Here is a 21,916-nt window from a genome sequence, read left to right as displayed (position 1 = left end):
TAGCATCCTCTGTCTTCTTCTCTCCCCCTCTCTCTCTTTCCTTCTTCCACTTCTGTTTCTCTCTTCTCCTCTCCCCTCCCCCTCCTTTTGCTCCTTCTTCCTCTCCCTGTCTGTCTGTCTGTATTTATCTCTCCCCCCTCCCCCGCCTCACTCCTTGTCTCTCCCCAGTAACTTGAACCCTCCCCAATCCTGACACTAATGAAGAAGACGACTTCTCAGTCCATATTCTCACGCTTAGCAGCGGGCCGACTTTCCCTGGTTCAGTCTGTCTTATATTCCACATGGAAAATGGCCTTGCTTGCTTTTGCAGCCACAGCATCTATCCTGACCCTCGGAATAGTCTAAGCTGAGATCCAGTGGTGGCAGCTGAGACTCGTTCTTGTCCATCTGCTTCCAGGACCTGTTTCCTGATGGTTAGCCATTGCGGCCTACCGACTTAAGCTGGCTTCCTGGTTCCTTGAACCCTGGAAAAGCGATGGCTCTGGGTTTCCTGTTCTACAAAATCACACTCCACCTGATTATCACAAAACCCTATTTTGTACCCCTGGGTGCCACCTGCTTCTCAACATCCATGGTCTTCCCACTCTGGCTGGATCACAGCCCCTGATACACGGGCCCATCCTGTCCCAGTCCTTTCCTGCTCCATGTCACTCGTGTCGGACTGACCACACCTGAGCAGCTGTCCGAAGGCACAGCAGCATCAGCCTGCCCACACTCTATGCATCCTTCAAGGCTTAGGCTTAGGTTCATCTGAACTCTCCTTTTGGATAAGGCTCTCCGTGTTCCCTGCCTTCCCCAGCTCCTCCCTTCCGCTCCTCCTGCTCAGCTTACAGCTCCAAGGCAATTCGCCTGTAGGTCTTTTAACCTCGCCCTGTCTCAGGCTGCACGTAACACCGTACGTGTGTGCAGTCTTTCATCCTAGCTGATCACTAATTCCTAGGGTAGGGGAGGTATCTTAGCCATCCCTGTCCCCTTCACAGGCTCCTGCATAGGACTTCACATACGCGTCATTAAACTCAGACGGTCATTAAAAACCTACTGAATAGAACTCAAACCTACATGCATCTTGGTTCATTTCAGATACACGGAGCATCGGATGTTTTCCAAGTTTTTCCCTTATCCTGTAGTTTAAAACTACTATACTCCAATATAAAATAAAAACTAAACTAAAAAGTAAATAAATAATAAAGCAACAAAAAATAAAACCATGGAGAGGTAATGGCAATATTGAAGTTTTTTTTTTTTTTTAAAAAAAGGATAAAAAATAAGTTCCATAAGATGGTGAAGTTTGCCTGCAGACAAAAAACAGCAACAAAACCTTCTTCACTGTCTTGTCGCATTTGCTCACACACCTCAGAGCAGGTGGTGAGGGCTTTCCTGGGCGGACTCAGACCCACCTCCGGGCTTCCCCTCACTTCAGAACACTCAGCGCCCTCACAGTGGCACAGAGGGCGGATGCCAGTCAGATAATGACATGACTTACTTTGAGGTTCTCAGAAGGTTGGAACACTATGAATGCAAGGTGCTTGTTTTTATTTTCAAGAGTGAATCAAAGGTAATCATTTCCAGAACTGATGTCCCTTTGCGCCTTAAGCACAAATCGGGAACCATTTCTATGGCTTCTGTCAGTTTGGATTAAGCATTTCTACTAGAATGAATGCCATATTCACGAAGAAACAGTTCTGAGCATTGCTGCAGTGTGGGAGTGTTATCACCTTTCCAGAATCGCATCTTTCCAGGTGGGTTTAACTGGCCACTCAGAGTACTGAAGTCCAAGCAAGAGTTAGAAGTGGCTTCCTTAATTAATCGGATTTACACAATTTTTACACTCCATAGAAAGTCATCCCACAGCCCAAGCAATAATTAAAACTCCTCAATCCCTTAAATTTAAACAATTACAAAGCAGAATCAACCCCATCAAAGAATCAGCTCCGTTTTCACTGGGTACAGACTCTCCACCCAGATGCTGCAGAAACTCCTGAAATGTGAAGGCTGCTTTTAGTTCTGATATCAGAGATTCTGAGAATAACCCAGGCTGACCCACAGTTAGAGAGTGACACGGGTTTGGGACAGAAGAGGGTCCAAACAGAAGCCTTCTTACCTCTCCCCTCCGTATGCCCAAGCTAATGTCTTGCACAGCCGTGGTTCTCCTGAAGAAACTTGTGTAACTTTTACTGAGGTTGCATATCACCAGGATGTCTCCAGAGGTTCTGCCTTTCAACACCCTCATTTGCTCTTTTTCAACGTCTATGTCCTGAGAGGATGTGACTGTGCCCTGAATGGCAGAGTGGCCCCTGGGAGGACAAGTCAGAATTAATTCACACCTGGGAAATGGACGCGGACCTCTGGCAAAGAGAAAGGTCAGAGGTCGTCCAGAAGACACGCTCTCCAGTCTGCAGTATCGGCTCCGGCCCCGATGGCTGATGACCGTCAGGGGTCATTATCTGTCCCTTAATGAGAAGGAAATGTGCATGAACCTAAAAGACAGGGACATGAGTGGACACCAAGCTACGACTTTTCAATTGTATGAACAATAATCACGCCAGACTTTTGTGCTTGACAGACAAATCACTGATCACAGACGTGTAAGAAATGGACTTCTCTAAGTGCTTTCAGCAAACAGGTCATTTATGTATTTTTTATGTTTTAAAAAAATTTGGGAGTTCCCGTCGTGGCGCAGTGGTTAACGAATCCGACTAGGAACCATGAGGTTGCGGGTTTGGTCCCTGCCCTTTCTCAGTGGGTTAAGGATCCGGCGTTGCCATGAGCTGTGGTGTAGGTTGCAGATGCAGCTCGGATCCCGCGTTGCTGTGGCTCTGGCGTAGGCCGGTGGCTACGGCTCCGATTAGACCCCTAGCCTGGGAATCTCCATATGCCGCGGGAGCAACCTAAGAAATAGCAAAAAGACAAAAAAAAAATTGATGACACCCAGGGCATGTGGAAGTTCCCAGGCCAGGGATGGAACCCGCACCACAGCAGCAACCCAAGCCAGTGACAGCGCCGGATCCTGAACATGCTGTGCCACCAGGAAACGCCACACAGGTCCTTTAATAAAGCAGATGTCACACGAAAGGCCCCAGATGCTACAGCTGCACAGCCTGTGCTGACTGGATAAACACAGGTGCAGTGAGCGCTCTGCACAGGGCCTGGCAATGTGCTGAACAAACTCCAGTTGGGGGAACACAAAACTTGCAGCTCCAATGGAACTTCCTCCACATCTGAACAAGCTCACTTTCCAACCTCCCTTACGATTTTCTTTCTGGGGCATTTTAGCTTCCAAGTAAATCTCCATTTCTGCAAACTGTAATATGCCGATACTTTAATAAAAGATGAGTTCAGACCACTAAGATCGTGTTGCTGTGCCCACATCCATTTCCTGGTTTTATCAGTGTGATATTGTGATGTCTGGTATTCTTATATTACCCTAGTATCACTGGGAGAAGCTGGGTGAAGGGTGCGTGGGAACTCTCTGTACTAATTCTGCTATTTCCTGCGAGCCTTCGACTATTTTAACATGAAAGGGAACTACGTCCAATCTCTGGGGTTAGGACATGATGGAAGACGGCAGGGGGACAAAAGGACGTATATGTAGGCATGACTGGCTCACTCTGCTGCACAGCAGAAATTGAAGGAACATTGTAAATCAGTCTACTTGAATAAAAAATTAAAAATAAATAAGTAAAAGGGTATTTAAAAGAAAACACGTGCTGCCAGAGCCCAGTGCCCTCAGCTCCTTATCCAATTTTTCCCATAACATTTTTTTGTGATTTTTTTCTGATTTTTTTAATGATCTTTGAAATCACCCCCAGACAAAATATATGCTTTTCTCAACACCCAACACAGGCGATGAGAAAATAGAGCTAGATACTCAGGAATACACATTATATAATTTATATAACATTCAAAAGATGAGATATGAATCAACGGGAATAAAAATAAGAAAAGCAGTTATCCGTAGAGTGGTTATTGACAAGACAGGGGTTTTGAGGAAGCTTGGGAGACGCTGACAGTCCTCGGCCTGGGCAAAGATGGCACGGGTGTGTTCAACTGGTGAAGATGCATGGCATTTCGCACCTTCCGTCTTGACTGTTAGCTCCCCTTCACCAGGTATGGGCGCATCCTTTGACCCTTCAGCCTGGCCTGCCTTCTAGAGGTCTTTTCTTGCTCTACTAGGAAATGGTGGAGGGATCCCCCCCGCCCCCCCCCCCCCGGCCCCCCACATGCTCCCGGGCCCCAGGCCCAGGCCGTCCTTCGCCATCCCTCCCGGGGCCTCAAGCAAGCACGGCCCTCCCTCCCTGGTGCAGCGCCCTGACAAGCAAACGAAAAAGCAGTTTCCAAAGGTTCCTTCTTTTTTTGTAACTGAAATATAAGCACTAGTAGCAGTGGTTGAGCCAATTTTGGGGGCGGCTGTGATTGCTGTAAAATACCTCCTGCCCCCCACCCCCAGCCTAGAAAAGCTCTTGCCCATTGATGGTCAGAGGGAGTCGGCCTTTGGACCAGAGGCTGCCACCCCCGCTCAGCTGACGGCCTCTAAAATAAACCAAATGTCCCTTTCCACCAACCCTGCCTCTTGGTTGCCTTTAGAACGGGGAGCAGCTGGACCCGACTTTCAGTAACAGGAGGAGGATAAGGGAAGAGCTCCCTTCTTCTGGCCTCCTTGAAACAAGCCAACGTAACAGTGTGTCCGCCTGTGCTCAGAAATGTGCCATGGAGCCTCTTCCAACTGACAATCACTAAAAAATGGCATTTGGGCTACAAAGGAAGATGCGTGATGGGCACTGGGCACAGCAGCGCTTCCCAGAGATCCGGGACACCTCATATCAGAAGGGGCTGCCCTGGGCCAGGGGCCTGTTTGCGCCCATCCAGCCTGGGGTACAGAGAGCAGAGTTCAGCGCCAGACCAGAGAGAGACAAAAAAGAACCCCCCACCACCACCACCCAGCGTGACAGGTGTGTGGCCGGAGCTCAGGTTCTAATGGAGATCTGGATTCGGAACAAACAATCCAGGCCGGCAGCAGGACTGCAGGACGGGAGCACGGGCGAGGTCGGGAAGGGCAGCGGAGAAGGAGCGGGTGGTGGACACAGAGCTTAGGAGGGGGAGGCAGGAGCTGCCCCAGATGCAGAGGGCGGGGCCGTCCCAGTCTCCCCAGAACAGGCCTGGGACAGTGAAGAAGAGGTCCCGCAGGAAGGGACTGGGAGTCAAGCCTAGGAGCGTCAAGACAAAGACTAGAGCACAGCACTGACGGAGAAAGACGGCTGTCACGGAAACACTGGGTTGGCGTCCAGCCGGCCCTGGGTGGGAGTTCCCTTTGTCGCCCAGCAGGTTAAGGACCTGACATGGCATCCATGAGGACGCGGGTTCCATCCCTGGCCTTGCTCACTGGGTCGGGGATCCGGCATTGCCATGAGCTGTGGTGTAGGTCGCAGATGAGGCTTGGATCCTGCATTGCTGTGGCTGTGGTGTAGGCCGGCAGCTGTAGCTCCAATTGGACCCCTAGCCTGGGAACTTTCGTATGCTACAGGTGCAGCCCTGAAACAAAACAAAACAAAACAGCCAATCCTTGGAGGCAGGAGGGAGCACGAGGAGGGTCCTGGGAGGGGGGAAGTCAGGCCTGGCAAAGGGCCCAAACAAGCAGGTGATCGGAAGCAACTGTCACGCATGGGGGTGGAGGAGGGACGACAGAGCGGGTCGCGGCTGGAAGCGCCAGGCTTGAGGGACCTGGCTGAGAACCTGGACTCATCCTTCAGGCAACCATTAATGACCGCGGTAGGACACTCCTCAGGATTTTAAAAACAAATTAATTTGGTCAGACAGTTACTATGACAACCATCCATAAGGGAGTGATAAGCAACTAGTGTCTAAATGAGATTAAATTTCCAGACTCTCTAACCTTCTCATTGACAAAGGCCAACAAATAAAGAGCATTCAATGTGGAAAAGAAAGACATTATTGTAAAAGATGGTTTCACTTGACAAAGTAAAGGTAACACTGGAAGTATCTGCAGAAAAATCTTTTGATGCTAAAGGAGCATGGAACATCCTGGAACCTGCCGAAGGGGATTCTTTACTATAGATTTTAAAATAGATTTCTGAAGGCAAATCACAGAACCAGTTATGTTTAAAAGGCACACAGAATTCTATTCCAAACCCAGTCCGTGTTGGAGATCTACAGATTCTAGAGTGTTGCAGCCACTTCAAGAGAGCTTTGTGATGTGTGGTCAGAATGGCTCTCTGCTCCCGCAGACCAAAACGCGTCACACCGGAAGTACGCCAACGAAATGCCTGAAAGAGGGCGATCCCATAAGGAAATCCCCACAAAATGCGAACCGTGCGTCTACAGCCTTTAATAGGTGCTCCAGGGATACAGTGCTCACTAGTCACTTCTCCATAAAGGATCGCTTTCTCGCAAAGATTCAGGCCATGAGGATTACGGAGGGAGAGACCTGCCCTTGCAGGCGCTACACAAGGAGGCATGTTCCTTCCTTAACATTTAAATGTGTTACCTGGCAAGAGTCTGGACACTCTAGCAGATCCTCTGTAGACTACAGGCACCTGCGGGTAGGGATGTGTGTGGGCGGACCCCATGTGCGTAGAGAGCCCCCGCCATATATATATATACACACACACACACACACACACGCATGCCTTGGGCTTTTCAGCCTCCCCTAACAAAGAGAAGAAAATTATTAGCATTACTATTAAATGGTAGTAGATAAATAATTAAGTAATATTATGAGCATTAATAACAGCAGGATCTGGCAAAGGACAAGCGGTCCGGGGTCCTGGATTTCCATACATTCCAGCATTTAGGAGTTGATGCGATTTCCCCACAGAGGTGAATTGTGTTATGGTATCAAGCAAACTCACTGTAGGTGCTACAATCCAAGTCAGAGAAAAACTGTTTTGTTTTGTTTTTATCCTTTGTCTTCTCAGGGCTGCACCCTCGGCAGATGGAGGTTCCCAGGCTAGGGGTCCAATAGGAGCTGTACCTGCCAGCCTACGCCAGAGCCACAGCAATGCGGGATCCGAGCTGCGCCTGCAACCTACACCACAGCTCATGGCAACGCCGGATCGTTAACCCACTGAGCAAGGCCAGGGATTGAACCTGCAACCTCATGGATCCTAGTCGGATTTTTTTCCACTGCGCCACAACGGGAACTCCGAAAAACTGATTTTAAAGGGCAAATTTACTAAGGCAATTAAATAATTGGATGGATTACCTCACCCGTTGATGCCTCATCTCCTGTTATTCTCCTCCCTGATGTTAGCAACTCACTGATTAAAACAAACAACATAATCGAGTCCTAACCATCAGGAAGATCAGACACACTTCTTGTCTCGCACCCTCCCTGGGGGCTCTTCGTCCCCCTCTTTGTTCCGACGTGGGCGCCATCAAGGACGAGCCTGCAGGACTTACCTGGACCGCTGCCAAAGGTCCCAGTGCAGGAGCATCCTTAGGAGGAGGAGGACCGTGCCTTGCACGGCCAACTGCACGAAGATCCAGCCCAGGAAGTTCATCTCAAAGGGACTCACGTAGGAATCGACGCCGAAGTTGTGGGTCAGGTCGTATTTGATCTGATTGTAGCAGAGCAGGACCAGCCCCTGACCCAGACAGAACTGAGGGAAAACTGTGAAGACCCACTTGAGGGCGTCATAGATGTTCTGTAAATGCTGTTTCGGAGGAAGAAAGAGAAATCCAGGTAGACTCCTGGTCACGTGCATTTCTCCCTGTGGGTCTCCCAGCCCAGCCATTCAATGGCGCTTTCAGGCAGCCATCGAACCAAAGGCACCAATTTTATTTTATTTTATTTTTAATGATTTTCATTTTTTCCTTTACAGGTGGTTTACTGTGTTTTGTCAATTTCCTACAGGACAGCAGAGAGACCCAGTCACACCTACATACATACATTCTTTTTCTCACATTATCCTCCATCGTGCTCCATCATAAGTGACTAGATATGGTTCCCAGGGCTACACAGCAGGATCGCATTGCTCATCCATTCCAAAGGCAAGAGTTTGCATCTATTAACCCCAGATTCCCAGTCCATCCCACTCCCTCCCCATAGCTCTTGGCAACCACTATACTTTTCTTTTATTTTTTTTTTAGGGCCGCAGCCTTGGCATATGGACGTTCCCAGGCTCAGGGTTGCATCAAAGCTGTAGCTGCCTGCCTACATCACAGCCACAGCAACGCCAGATCCAAGCCACATATGCTACCTACACCACAGCTCATAGCGATGCCAGAGCCTTAACCCGCTAAGCGAGGTCAGGGATCTAACCCGTGTCCTCATGGATAGCCAGGTTTGTTTCCACTGAGCCAGGACAGGAACTCCGAAAGGCACTTATTCTTGAGCCTTTAGCTCTAAGGGTTTCGGTCTTGCTTGTGAGCCCTCCTTCTCTCTCTTCCAGCTTTTCCTTTCTGGATGTACATGTCTAGCCTCTGCCCATCCCGCTGCTCTAGTTTAGAAGGTGCATAACTCGTCTGGTTTCACAGGTTCACAAGGGAGAGGAATTCGTCTCAGGATGAATTGTACCTCCGGGTCTCCCAGATCTGATTGAAAGGCTACTCTGACGAGACCTCAGCTAGCACAAGGTAAGACTCTGGGGGCCGCTGGCATAGATAGATGTATTTTTCACCCACGAAGGACAAGGGGTGGAACTTTGTAGACCCACGTGGGGATGTGGCAGATGATCTATAAATGCTGTGCAGAGAAATAGAGGGAAACCAAATTAAAGCTCCCACCCAAATCCCTGTGTCGAAGACCTAACCCCCATGAGAGGGAATTAAGAGGCGGGGCCTCTGGGAGGCGAGCAGGTGTGGGTGAGGGCCCGAGGGCACAGGCCCCCATAAGAAGATGGAGAGGCCCGAGGGCACAGGCCCTTATAAGAAGATGGAGAGGTGTCAGAGCTTCCGCTCTCACCTTGTGACAACACAGGGAGAAGGTGCAAGCCAGGACGAGAGACCTCACCACGCCCCACCTCTCATCCCTGGATCCTAGAGCTTCCGCCTCCAGAACCATGAGAAATAAATGTCATTTAAGCCACCCAGACTACAGCATCTTGCTTGTGGCTGCAGCCCAAACTGACTAAGAACTTGGATAACTAATATCACAAGGTGGCATGAGCATTTAAATGAGTGGACAGGATAAGCTGGGACCATATGCATTTCAATAGCAGGAAAAATACTGAGCTCATATTTAGCACAGAGTAAATGCTAAACATATGTAGTTGTCATCATTAACATATTAAAACTAAGTGATATTACAACAAAAGAAATGAATAAGGGAGGAGATGGATAAAAGAACAAACAGTATGGAGCTCCCACCGTGAAGCACCAGGATGTGTGGTGTCTCAGCAGCAACCAGGGAGCAGGTTCGATCCCCAGCCCAGCACAGTGGGTTAAAGGATCCAGCGTTGCTGCAGCTGTGGCACAGGTCACAACTGTGGCTCAGGGCCGATCCCTGGCCCAGGAACTCCATATGCCTCAGGTTGGCCAAAAAAGAAAACACACAAACAAGCAAGCACACATACAAAAAACAGTGTGTAATTGCAAAGAAAACAAAAAGTATATGACAGACTCTGGATGTGAAAAATACAAGTTTCAAACTGAATATAACAACTCAACATCTCCCATAAAGTTCAATATCGTCTTTACCTTCTGGTGTTTTATGAAATCTGTTGTTTTATAATGAAATTTAAGTTATTTCAATGGTAATCATTGTCCACTAAGTGCTTTCTGTAGAGTATTGTATGCTTCCGCCTTTACTGGATTCTGTTGTATTTCTTTCTCTCAATAAATGTACAAGGTTCTAAGAAGTAAATTCAATTACCAGAGAACAAACATAGTTTCAAGAGGCTGATTAATATGTTCAAGCCACACTGTGCCAGAGCCTGGATTCAACTCCCACCTTTCTGGTGCAAAGAACACGGGCTTTTCCACTAGGAAATGCAGCCGTTGGAGAAAATCAACCAAAACTGGTCTATTAAACTGACCTTCAGAGTCGACACAGCTACTTTAAAATATTTAACCTGGAAAGACCACTCGAACTACAACTAACAGCCACAGCTACCGAAATGTCATTGAGAGTCAGCCTCACCATTTAAAGCCTTTCTTCTCCTTATGTGGAAACTCAGTAATTGCTCTAAACAACAACATTTCAAAGGGAAGCAAAATCATCCTGTGTACATTGGAATGCAGAGCATATGTTACGTGAAGATGAAAGAATAAGTGCATAAAACCATCAATTACATATAGTTCACGATCAATAATGTCCAGTTTATCCTTATAATGCAAACTTACAGCTGTTGAGAATTAGTAGTTTCAACTAATGTGATCAGAGGACAATGGAAATTTCAATAAAGGCTTTTAGGGGCATGTATGGTTACGCAATGGTTCACTATCTTTTGCATATAGACATGGCGCAAACATGAAAAGTTCATTTAAGCTTCCCTTAATTCTTGTCTTGATTGACTGCCACCATTTACAGTGTCCACCAGTCCTAAAGGGGCTTACTACTCCCATTTTTTCATAAAACTAGGTCCCCTGGATCAGATAATGTACCACATGGAAATGTTTTTGTCTCACTAGTTATAAGACGGAAACAGGAGACCATCACAGCTTTTAACTCAGGATCTGAGAATTCAGGGAAGGACTCCTGTCTGACTGCAAGGAACTCACGTGGTGTTGATTTGCACATGAACAAAGCCCTTCAAAGCAGGGACAGCGAGTTCACAAACAATCTACACTTGAGGGGTGTAGCTGCACAAATTCCTGGAACAGTGATTTAAAGTGAATGACTTACAACATGTGGAGATTGATCAAGTGTACAGAAAAACAAATTACTGAAACTATGAGGTTTTTAGCTACCCTCGCCCTCCCCTCAGAAGGGAGCCTCACCACTGGGAGACAGAGATGCCCCAGATGCTGAGTTAGAGCCCCAATGCCTTTCCAGCCGCTCATCAGGATGAAGAAAGTAAAATGCCCATAGGAACACTTGTGTGGTGTGCTCAATGGTTAATACCAGTCACACTGGCACTTATTACTGGTCTGAAAATCTGGTCACCTTTCTTGGCTCATTCCACTGATTCCATAAGAACATACTGCTCTGCAACTTACAAATGAATATGTGAAATCATCTATTCATAATGTTGAGTTTTTTAGGCAAACGTGATCAAAATAAGAACAAAAGGAAACAAAAGACCTTAGCAAGAGCAACAAAATGCCCTCTATTGTGTATTAACAACTGAATTTGACCCATTTTCTTGCAAGAACTCATTGCCTGCTGACTTCTCTCCTGGTGAGTTGTGCGGCTCACAACAGGAGGGGATAATGCCCCGCCCTGAGCACAGCCTTGGACTCTCAAGACTCCCTGCTGGTGAAAGGCCCCCACCCCCTCCTCTGGGGCCGCCCCAGGCCAGAACTGCGTCCCCTTCAGGCCCTAGGGATTATCTACCTTGAGCCCGCCTCCCCCTCACTCTAGTTCCCGGCTGACATCTCCTCGGAGCTCCGAGGGGGACGAGAGGAATTGCATTGTGCCTCTGCTAACGTCAATGTTCTCCTCGAGCTAAAACCAAATTAATTAATTGTTCTGCTAGTCTTCTATTTAAAGGCTAAACATACTAATACAGATTCGTGTCGATAGCAGATCCATAAAAATCATCAAAAAGGAATTGTGTCCTTCACTGAATACATGCACACCCGTGTTTACAGAGCTCACTGCTTCTGTGCAAACAGGAGGCACCACAGCAAATAACAGGAGCCTTCCCTGGCAAGCCCAGCAAGCCTCTGCGATTTCCGGCCCAGGGAAGGGTGTCCGGCCCCACTATGCAGGCCAGCAGTGCCCCCTCCAGAACTGGCAGGGCTGGCCCTTTCACAGGCTGGTTTCTCAGCCTGGAGTCAATCAGACACCCCGCTCCTGAGGAATGGGTCCAGGCTGACAGTGGGAGAGAAAAGTGTGGGCAGAGCCAGGAAAGAAAGTAGGAAAGAAAGACGGCGGAAATACAGGGCGGAGTGCAAAGCTTATTCCCCAGCAGCACAGGGGCGGCTGAGAAAGCTGGAAGATGGCTTAAGCAGGCAGGACCTGGCCTGCCTCACCAGGAGGAGCCCGGCTGGGCCAGGGGATGTGTCAGGACCGGATTCCTTGATCTGGACACCTGCCGGGGAGGGTACCAGACGAGTGGCCTTGATGCAGAGGACTGCTCTGAGAGGCTTCTCGCGGGCCAGGAGAGATGCTCCTTAACCAGGAGTCGGCTCTCTGGCACTCTTGGGCCGTCCTCACGCAGCCCTTTGCCCCAGCATCCTGAGCAGCAGCAGGACTAAACACCTCCCGGGGGGCAGAGGGAAGAGGGCAGACGCACCCACCAATCCAGACCCGCTGTGGGCTGACAGTGAGGACGGCACCGTGGCCAGTCCCGCCTGGGATCTGAGCCCAGAGAGGAGCACCTGACCCTCTCCCATGACCGCTGGACTGGACACCCAGACAGGACGTCACACAGCATCCACTCTCCCCGGCATCAACTGGGAACCCACCCACAGGCCGGGACGCGGCCAGGACCCTGAGCCTCTGTCTGCCCTCGCGGTGGCAGAAGAAGCATGCATGCTTTTCGGCCGCTGTTGCCAGCCTGGGTCTGGCGTGTATTGTGGCATAGATGTTTCTGCGAGGTAGAGTCGGTGGCTTTGTGGGGGTTAAAGACAGTGGACACTAGCACATCTGCATCGGATTCCAGCTGGAAAGGCAAGAGTCTAGATGCAACTGTCCTTGTCCCAGTCCCCTTGTCAGGGGACGCTCACTGACCTGAGCCTTGGAGACGATGGCCAGCAGCCGTGGCATGACCGTCATCAGCATGGTGCAGAGGCCAAAGATGAAGTTCAAGGAGATGTAGGAGATGAAGGCGACGTCGGAACTGGAAAAGATTCTGGAGATCAGGTACATTCACGGGAGGCTCGCGTACCTGAGAAGGAGAATGGAGAGCATGTTCCTTGTGCTGCAACATTTGTATAAAGACAAATCCTGTATATTCACCTGCGTAAAGTAGGGGGAAGCAGGGGTGGACTGGGGGTTTTGGATGGAAATGTTCCAGAATTAGGTTGCAAGGATGGCTGTACAGCTATGAATATAATACAATTCACTGAATTATTTTTAAAAACAAAAAAATTAAAACTAAAAATTAAAAAAAGATTCTTCAACAGACGCAGACAACAGAGAAAGGCTGACTTTCAGGATGCGGCATATATGCTGATAAACAGCCTCATGTTTGGGAGTTGGTGGTGCCCCTGTCGCACGTATTTGTGTCAAGAACACTGAGATGCACTTTTGGGTTATGGGCTCTTTGTTAGTACCTTCAATGGGAGGCATCTGGACTCTAGAGGGAAGGATTACTTTCTTTTTAAGTTGTTCAGGCAGAATTTTCCATTTTCCTTTCCAATATCAATAAAATCAAAACTGCACATCCAAAAAAAAAAAGACTGAATTATAGATGAGATTTTGTGGGCCTGATTAATTTTCCCTTTCCTGGTGAACAGAAGCACACTTTACTTAATAAATCCCGGCAGTATTTTCTGAAAGACAAAGCACATTTTCCAGGGCTTCACTGTCATGACTGGCAGAGCACTGAGCAGGGTCAAGCAAGGGATGAATGTGGCTGAGAGGTCTTGACCTTGGTGGGGGCACCACAATTATGGTTCCAGGGTCAACAGAGTCGGCAGTCACTTGAAATCACAACCTTTATCCTAAGGCCTTCAAACGTCCCCGTGTGCTCTCTGCACACTCAAGGTAAACTTGTCACCGTTTCCCAGGTGATTTAGTGGTTTCTCTTGAAATATTTCAGTGTCTTCTAAATGCCTGAGGTTTTCTTCATATGTTAACTAGCTCTGAAAAGTCTGAGACTTCAGCATGAGGCCACACCTTCGAGATAGCTTTTCATCTTAGTAGATTCCCCTTCAACATGAAATCTCTGGGATTTGCCCTAGGTCAGAAGATACAGCCTCATATTTCAGAAAATATGTGTAATATTATACATAAATCAGAGAATGTTTTAGAACCTTCTATCAACAGCAATCTATCTCCTAATGCAGGCACGAAGGAAGTTATTTTAGAGCATCCAAGGTGGAGGCGCATGCTCTAATGCAATTGTCCTTAAACGGCTGCAGCCCCAAATGATTAAGTGAGCATTAATAATTAAACTAAATTAATTACCGAAGGGGTCATGACTTCGTGCGTCTCTGTCTGAAATAAAGTATGATGGAGAGAGGATCCGGCCCCCCCAGTGCTCCCGGCCCCCCCCCGCCCAGGCTGTCCTCTGCCGTCCCTCCTGGGGCCTCAAGTAAGCACTGCCCTTCCTCCCTGGTGCAGCGCCTTGACAAGCAAATGAAGCAGTTTTCAAAGTTTTGGTTGGTGGTTTTTTGGTTTTTCTTTTTTTTTTTTTTTGGTAACTGAAATATAAGCACCAGTAGCAGTGGTTGAGCCAATTTTGGGGGCACTGTAATTGCAGCAAAATTCCTTCCTAGAAGAAGCTAAACATCCCTCTTACTTAAAACTATGGATTCAAACTCGCTATTCTGGAAAACCACGTGATGGGTGGCTTTTCTTTTCCATGTGACGCCATGTTAGGAGTCCCCTAAGGACCTGGGTCCACTCATGCCTCTACGACAAGACACCAGGGTTTTCCTGGCTCCTCATGTGACCTGGTATCCAGCCAGCCCTCTCGCTTACATTTTACAGCGTGGGCGCAGGTGCAAAAGCATAAGCCTGGGAGAGGATCACCTTCAGGCAGCAGGTTCCCACCCAGGAATGCAGGCTGGGAATTCGGGGGCAGGGCCCCACCATCCTCTAGGAAGCCAGGTCATTCTCCTCTGTCCTTGAGGATCTGGTCACTGCCTCAGCTTCCCCACTAGTCTCTGCTTCAAGGGAGGTAGTTCAGAATCTGCACTTTGTTACTCATTAGCGCAGGTTACCACAAGGGGCATGTCCTTTAAATGCTGGACCAGGGGATCAAAGCATTACTGAAGCAACAAAGAATCAGAGACAAAGACACAGACTTTGATGCTGCAAAGGGTGAGCTCCCACTGTTACAGTAACAAACTGAACTGAGTGCAGTTTTCAGCAGCACAGGCAGCCCTCACTTTGGTGTACTGTCCACGCCCATGAGTTACCTTTCAAACACTTGGTTCAAGTAAACATATTGGCAGCTCCAGTCTTCCTTTTTTTTTTTTTTTTTTTCAAGAAAAAAATTAACCTAGCTTAAAAAGTATAATTTTCTTCTTTTCAAGGTGGCACCTGTAGCATATGTAAGTTCCCAGGCTAGGGGTCGAATCAGAACTGCAAGCCTACACCACAGCCACAGCAACACTGGATCTGAGCCACATCTGTGACCTACACAACTTGTGGCAACACTGGATCCTGAACCAGAGATCAAACCCTCATCCTCACGGACACACTATGTCTGGCTGTTAACTTGCTGAGCCACAATGAGAGCCCCATAATTTATTTTTTAGTGAAACCTATGGTAGCTTCAAACAAGCTCTATTCTTTTACTAATATCTAACATAATATATATCATTTCAACGATTTAACACTGGAGGGTGGCATCGTGTTCACAATCACTCTGCAGTTTATGGGTTTTTTTTTCCCTCCCTTTGAAACTGGCATCACTCCCATGCTGCGTGGAACGGGATTATGTGAACTCATCTTCACAATCCTTTACTATTAAATGGGCGCCAAATATATTATTAAAGTTTCAAAAATTTTATAAGCTAGATTCTCTTTTCTGTCTGATATTTTTAGATTTTTTTTTCTTTTTTTGATCCTCATTCTCCTCCTTCCCAGCTTGCATATCAAGTTTTCCTCCATAGAGAGAAATTTAAAAAAAAAGAAAAAGAAAAAAGACAACAGGTGCCAGGCACTTTCTTCTGTTCTCTTTTGTGAGATGCTTCATGCCTCTGATCCCTAGTTTTTCGGATTCCAGTCAAACTGTTCCTTTTATTGTGTTCTTCAGTGTCAGCGTGTTCTGGGATTCAGCCTCTCTGAGGCAGTTCTGGGGCTCTTGAGGGGATGGGAGGGGGAACACTGTGGTCCAGGGGATGCTGGGGAGATGGTGGTACCATGTGGGGCCCCCAGGGGGTCTTCTCTTGCAGGGGGTCACGTGTCAGAGCTGTGCGTGTGGCTGAAGCTCCAGGGAAGGAAGAGCCACCATCTGAACCTGAACTGCCCCTCGGATGTCACCCTGAGATTCGGGTCTACCTCCTCTTGGCTCTTCTTCACTGGAATCAGCCTCGCTTCCAACACGGGCAAGTTCCCTTTTCAGAGCCTTTCAGCCCCTCCAACCTCAAAGTCTCTCATCTGAAGTGTGTCACCTTGTGGCCCATGAATGAACTTCAAGGGATCTGTGAATCTCCTGAAATAGTCATGAACGGGTGGAGAGATCTTAGCTTAATTCCGATTCTTAAAGGGGTTGACAAGCAAAACGAGATTAAGAAAAATTCCTAAAAACATGGGTTTTGTTTGTCTTTCTTTCCATGGCCGCACCTGAGGTGTATCGTATGGAAGTTCCCGGGCTAGAGGTCGAATCAGAGCTGCAGCTGCCAGCCTATACCAAAGCCACAGAAACGCCAGATCTGAGCCACATGTGTGACCTACACCACAGCCTGCAGCAATGCCAGATCCTTAACCCACTGAGCCAGGCCGGGGATCAAAACCACATCTTCATGGAGACTATGTCAGGTTCTTAACCCACTGAGCCACAGTGGGAACTCCTAAAAAGAGGGTTTTTTTTTTTAAGAGTATCTCACCATTTGATTTTGCCTAAGTTTCACCTTAATTTTTTTTTTTTTTTTGGTCTTTTTGCTATTTCTTTGGGCCGCTCCTGCGGCATATGGAGGTTCCCAGGCTAGGGGTCGAATCGGAGCTGTAGCCACCAACTTACACCAGAGCCACAGCAACGCGGGATCCGAGCCACATCTGCAACCTACACCATAGCTCACGGCAACGCCGGATCGTTAACCCACTGAGCAAGGGCAGGGACCGAACCCGCAACCTCATGGTTCCTAGTCGGATTCGTTAACCACTGCGCCACCAAGGGAACTCCCACCTTAATTTTTGAAATCTTCTCTCCTAGAGCAAATTAATACATAGCAAAATATGGTTTCCTCTCACTATAAGGAACTGTGACCACACTAAACATTCAATTGGGTCAACAGACTGAAATCAAATCATTTCTTTAGAACTGGGAGTCCCCACATATTGACCTTTATATGCTAGAACATAAATTTGCAGCTGAGTATAATAAGCATGTCTCTACTACAGGCATGCTTTAAGAGCCCAACACATAATATCGCCAAAATATTAAATTAATTCTAGCAGTAACAATTAAAGCGAAAATTAATTTCATGGGAACTCTTGTCAGCCACTGCAGATGATGCTGATAAGAATGATCTAATATAATCGTCACAGCAACAGAATGGTAGTTCTATGAGGAAGAAATGGAGGCTCAGAGGGAGAAGTGAGCATTTCCAAGGTCACAGAGTTAGTGGCAAGATCAGCATGCCTAAAAAGTTCCTCTGTCTGCCTCTCCATTTGCCCCTCATCTACCCAGCTATCTATTTATTTATTATTTTTATTATTATTATTTATATTATTATTTATTATGTATTTATTCTTCCCTAACAGATACTTTCAATAAGTCTGGATCACTGACAGAACCACAGTCCACGTAAAAATCATTTTACTTGTGATCTGTGGTTTCGATAGAAGCAGAATGCTCTGTTTAAAGTATATACATATTAGCCTTAAATTATTTGTATTTTCCCTGCTATTAGCAAGTATCTCTCACATACTTGGCCGAGATGTACTGCCAAATATGCAGGACATGTAAGAAAAAATGACACTATGTATTCCTGATACCAGCAGGTGTCATTTTGGCACCATTAGCAATGATCCTGATGCAGGCGTATAAATGAGACATTCAGAAAACGACTTTTCTGCTTTTGCTCCTTTTCCTGTGAGAAGAAAAGTGATAGGCCAAACATTTCCAAACCACTACCATGACAGGAGAGGAGAAACAGGCGAGACCCAGGGCTTCACGAGAGATTCTCCCGCAGCACAATTTTGGAGCTGAGTGGATTACACGTCTGAGCCCCAGATGAATGTCAAAGTGAGAGTGACAAGGATGCAGTCTGTCGCAAAGCTTGAGGGCACTTCTGACTCGGCCAAGGCCATCTCCATCCCCTGCCCCCGCCTCAGTGGGGGGGACACTGGGCATCCGCTCAGGCTGGTCAGCTCAGAGCCCCGTGCAGAAGCAACATAATGGCTTGGAAAGAGAGAAAACCATGAAGCCTACAGCAGGTTCAGAGCCACCCGGCGGGTTTTCTCTTTCAGAAAAACAACCCATAATTGTGCAATCTCTCATCTCATCACATACCCGAAAAGGGCCAGCAGGAGGGCCGTGGCCGCTAGGTTCTGGCGGAAGGTGAACGCCGTTAACTGGAAGGCGGCGATGACGGCAACACAGAGGCAGACGGAGACCAAGTACAACAGCTGCGGGAGCAAAGGGACAGGGCCTGTGAGGTGTGTCACCCTCCTCTCCTGACCTGTAGGTTCTCATTCCCGCTCCTGCGGAAGCAGGGTCCTCTCAGGCCTGTCACACGTTTTGCAGTAAGGGAAGGAGACCTGGAGAGGCAGCTGCTGAGGCTGAATTGTATCCTCTTCAAAATTCATATTACCTGAGGCCTTTGGAGTTCCTGTCATGGCTCAGTGCTTAAAGAACCCAACTAGAGTCCATGAGCATGCGGGTTCCATCCCTGGCCTTGCTCTGTGGGTTAAGGATCTGGTGTTGCCAGGAGCTGGGAGGTAGGCTGACAGCTGCAGCTCCAGTTCGACCCCCAGCCTGGGAACCTCCATATGCCCAGGGTGTGGCCCTAAAAAGACAAAGAGACTAAAATAAAATTAAAAAAAGTAAGGCCTTTATGGGCTCTGATCCCACAGGACTGGCGTCTTCATGAAAAGAGGAGATGAGGACACAGATGCACACAGAAGACGGGGGACAGGGAGAGACCGGCCGTCCACACGCCAAGAAGCGAGGCTTCAAGTGTGTCCTCGGCCCTGCTGACACCTTGACCTTGGACTTGCAGCCTCCAGAACCACAAGATAAGTTTCTGCTGTTTAGGACTCCGCAGGTGGGGATGTAGTGACAGCGGTCTGAGCTGACACGCCACCCAGATGCCTCTCCCAGGGCAAAGGCCTGGGAATCCAGACATCTCCTGGGGAGACGGCTTCTTCCCACACTCAGAACCACGGGCGGCGTCCCTGCCAGCTTCCCCCACAGCGCCTCCTGCAGGCTGACTAACCATGGCCCGCCCTGGGGGCTCTCTCCCCAGCCCCCTTCCTCCCCCGGCCTTGGCGACAGGGCCCCTTCCCCATGCCTCCCACAGAGTGGGCTCCTCCCAACCTTGGCTGACATGTCATTGCCTCAGGGCCCTTCTTATGCGAAGTCACCTTCTATCCCGTTACCCTCTCATTCTCTCTCTTTTTTTAATTAAAAAAAATTATTATAGTTGATTTACAATGTTCTGTCAATTTCTGCAGTACAGCAAAGTGACTCAGTTTATACACATATATAGTCTTTCTTTGTTTGTTTTTTTTTGTCTTAAGGGCTGTGCCCACAGCATATGGAGGTTCCCAGGCTAGGGGTCGAACTGGGGCTGCAGCTGCCAGCCTAAACCACAGCCACAGCAATGCCAGATCCTTAACCCACTGAGCAGGACCAGGGATCAAACCAGCGTCCTCGTGGATACTAGTCGGGCTTGTTACACCTGAACCACGACAGCAGCTCCTGGGGGCAAGCAGATCGCTTTTGTGTGAAAAGGGCTGCTGTGAGTGGCAATGAAAGCAAAGCACTGAGCACTGCAGTTTTGTGGTTCCCGTGACGTGCTCTGGACTCCAGGAAGCAGACCACACTGCACTGCTGTTGCCCCGTGGACAGCAGCGGGCCACCTGCGTGCTTCCACTGAGACCCGAGTCCACGACGGATGGGCTCAGCCTGCCACCCATGCTGGGAACCAGGCTCTGGCCACCCTGGATGGGGCTTCAGGCTCACAGATGACAGATTCTTTCTAACGATTTTTAGCATCTCACCTTCCAGCCCCTTGGAAAGAGCAGGTTAAAGATGACTATCTTGGAGTTCCCACTGTGTTTCTGCAGAAACAAATCCTACTGGTAACCACGAGACTGTGGGTTCAATGCCTGGCCTCGCTCAGTGGGTTAAGGATCTGGCATTGCTGTGAGCTGTGGTGTAGGTCGCAGATGCAGCTCAGATACTGAGTTGCTGCGGCTGTGCTGTAGGCTGGCAGCTGTAGCTCCGATTAGACCCCTAGCCTGGGAACCTCCACATGCCGTGGGTGTGGCCCTAAAAAGCAAAATAAATAAATAAATAATAAAGGTGACTATTTTCTCATCTTTTAGACAAGAAACTCTTTGTTTCTGGGCAGGCCCCTAACTCCCCAGATCTCCAGCTGTGGCCCCTCAGTCCTCCGTTTCTGGGACAACCCCAAATGGCAGGTGGTGATGAGCAAAGAGGGCAACATGAACCCTGCTTCAAGGAAACAACTCCTCTTCTGCAAATGGTCTTGGGCGTACCCCCCCACACACACACACACGTCCCCACGTGCAGGAACACAGAGGGTACCACTCCTGGGTCCTACCATGTCAAACAGGAAGTTAGTGAACCAGTACGTCCTGTGGCCCAGGCCACTGATGTGCTGCAGCCTCTTGACTCCTGTCACCCTGTCCCTCACCACGGAGCTGCCGACAGACGCAGACAGGATGGAGAAGCCGAGCACGATGCAGAGGGCCACGCCGCACTGGCGGATGCTCTCCAGGCTGCAGGCAAAACAGAGCAGCCGTCAGATGCTGATGGAGACCTAGGCTCCTTCTGCCCCAACAGTCAGTGACAAGGACCATGGCAGCAAGAGCCATTAATTAAGACCTGATTCACCAGGGTGGGGCTGGGGAGGCAGTGGAGGGTGGAGGAAAGGGGGTATTGTGGGATTACAGAAATCGTGTGCGGAAAACCTCTTGACATTGTAAAACATGACAGAATTTAAAGACTCTTTCATATACTTTAAAAAAGATGAAAAAAATAAATCAGGCCTCCTTTCTCAACTGACTTATAAGAAGGTTTCACAACATCAAGAAAACGAGCTGTTGTCGGATGTGGTATAAATATTTTTCTGTTTCTCCCTTCACTTTTTAAAAGTTTATTTTTTTGACACAGAATTAATTTCCATTTTTAGATCTATATTAACATAAATTATATAATACATTCTTTTACTTAACAGGCTTTGGCTCAGGTTTAGAAAATTTATTTTGCCAAAATTACAAAAATATCCAGACTTACTTCTTCCATTATCTTAATGTTTTCCCTTTAAGTGTTTGTTCCATGGATTTTATTTTACTGTAAGAAAATGAGATAAAAATGCAGATTTGCTCATTTACTTTTTTAAATGGCTAGTAAGCCCTGCTAATATTGTAAATAATAAGTGTATTTCCTTGAAAATATTCTTAAAATTTAAAAAGAGCTCAGGACCAGCCAACATGAGGCTCAAGGATGCGGCTTCTCTCCCTAAATGCCCACAGAGACCTTTTGAGGCCTGGATCACGGCTCCCAGCTTCTAGAAGGCACGCTGAGGACTGAGCCGGTGAGGGCGGGTCCCAGGCTGCCTGCCTGGGGTCTAGTCTTGACCCTGAGCCCAGCTCCCATTTACAATGAAAGACTCCTGCAGAGTGGCTGCCACGCTGAACGGTGGCCTCTGCCCACGTTGGGGTGGGAGGCAGGAGGGGCTTTAGCTCAGCTCCACGCACGGCAGACCCGCCCCTGAATCTGGTCTCTCCAAACACCAGAAATGTTCTGTAACAGCCAGAGGTGCT

The 21,916-nt window shown here is 48.2% G+C and overlaps 1 protein-coding gene across 1 annotated transcript in view; it reads right to left on the bottom strand.

Moving 5' to 3' along the window:
* The window catches only part of LOC125111183 (ATP-binding cassette sub-family A member 13-like), a 281,764-nt gene that overhangs the window by 70,855 nt on the left and 188,993 nt on the right, over positions 1-21,916 (bottom strand). The window contains 5 exon segments of the mRNA XM_047753036.1: positions 2,102-2,294; positions 7,417-7,670; positions 12,794-12,950; positions 18,414-18,529; positions 20,692-20,869. Coding sequence (XP_047608992.1) covers positions 2,102-2,294; positions 7,417-7,670; positions 12,794-12,950; positions 18,414-18,529; positions 20,692-20,869 — 898 coding nt within the window.

This window comes from Phacochoerus africanus, chromosome 11 (assembly GCF_016906955.1).
Source record: "Phacochoerus africanus isolate WHEZ1 chromosome 11, ROS_Pafr_v1, whole genome shotgun sequence".
NCBI lineage: Eukaryota > Metazoa > Chordata > Mammalia > Artiodactyla > Suidae > Phacochoerus > Phacochoerus africanus.
This window is presented reverse-complemented; position numbering and strand designations above follow the sequence as displayed.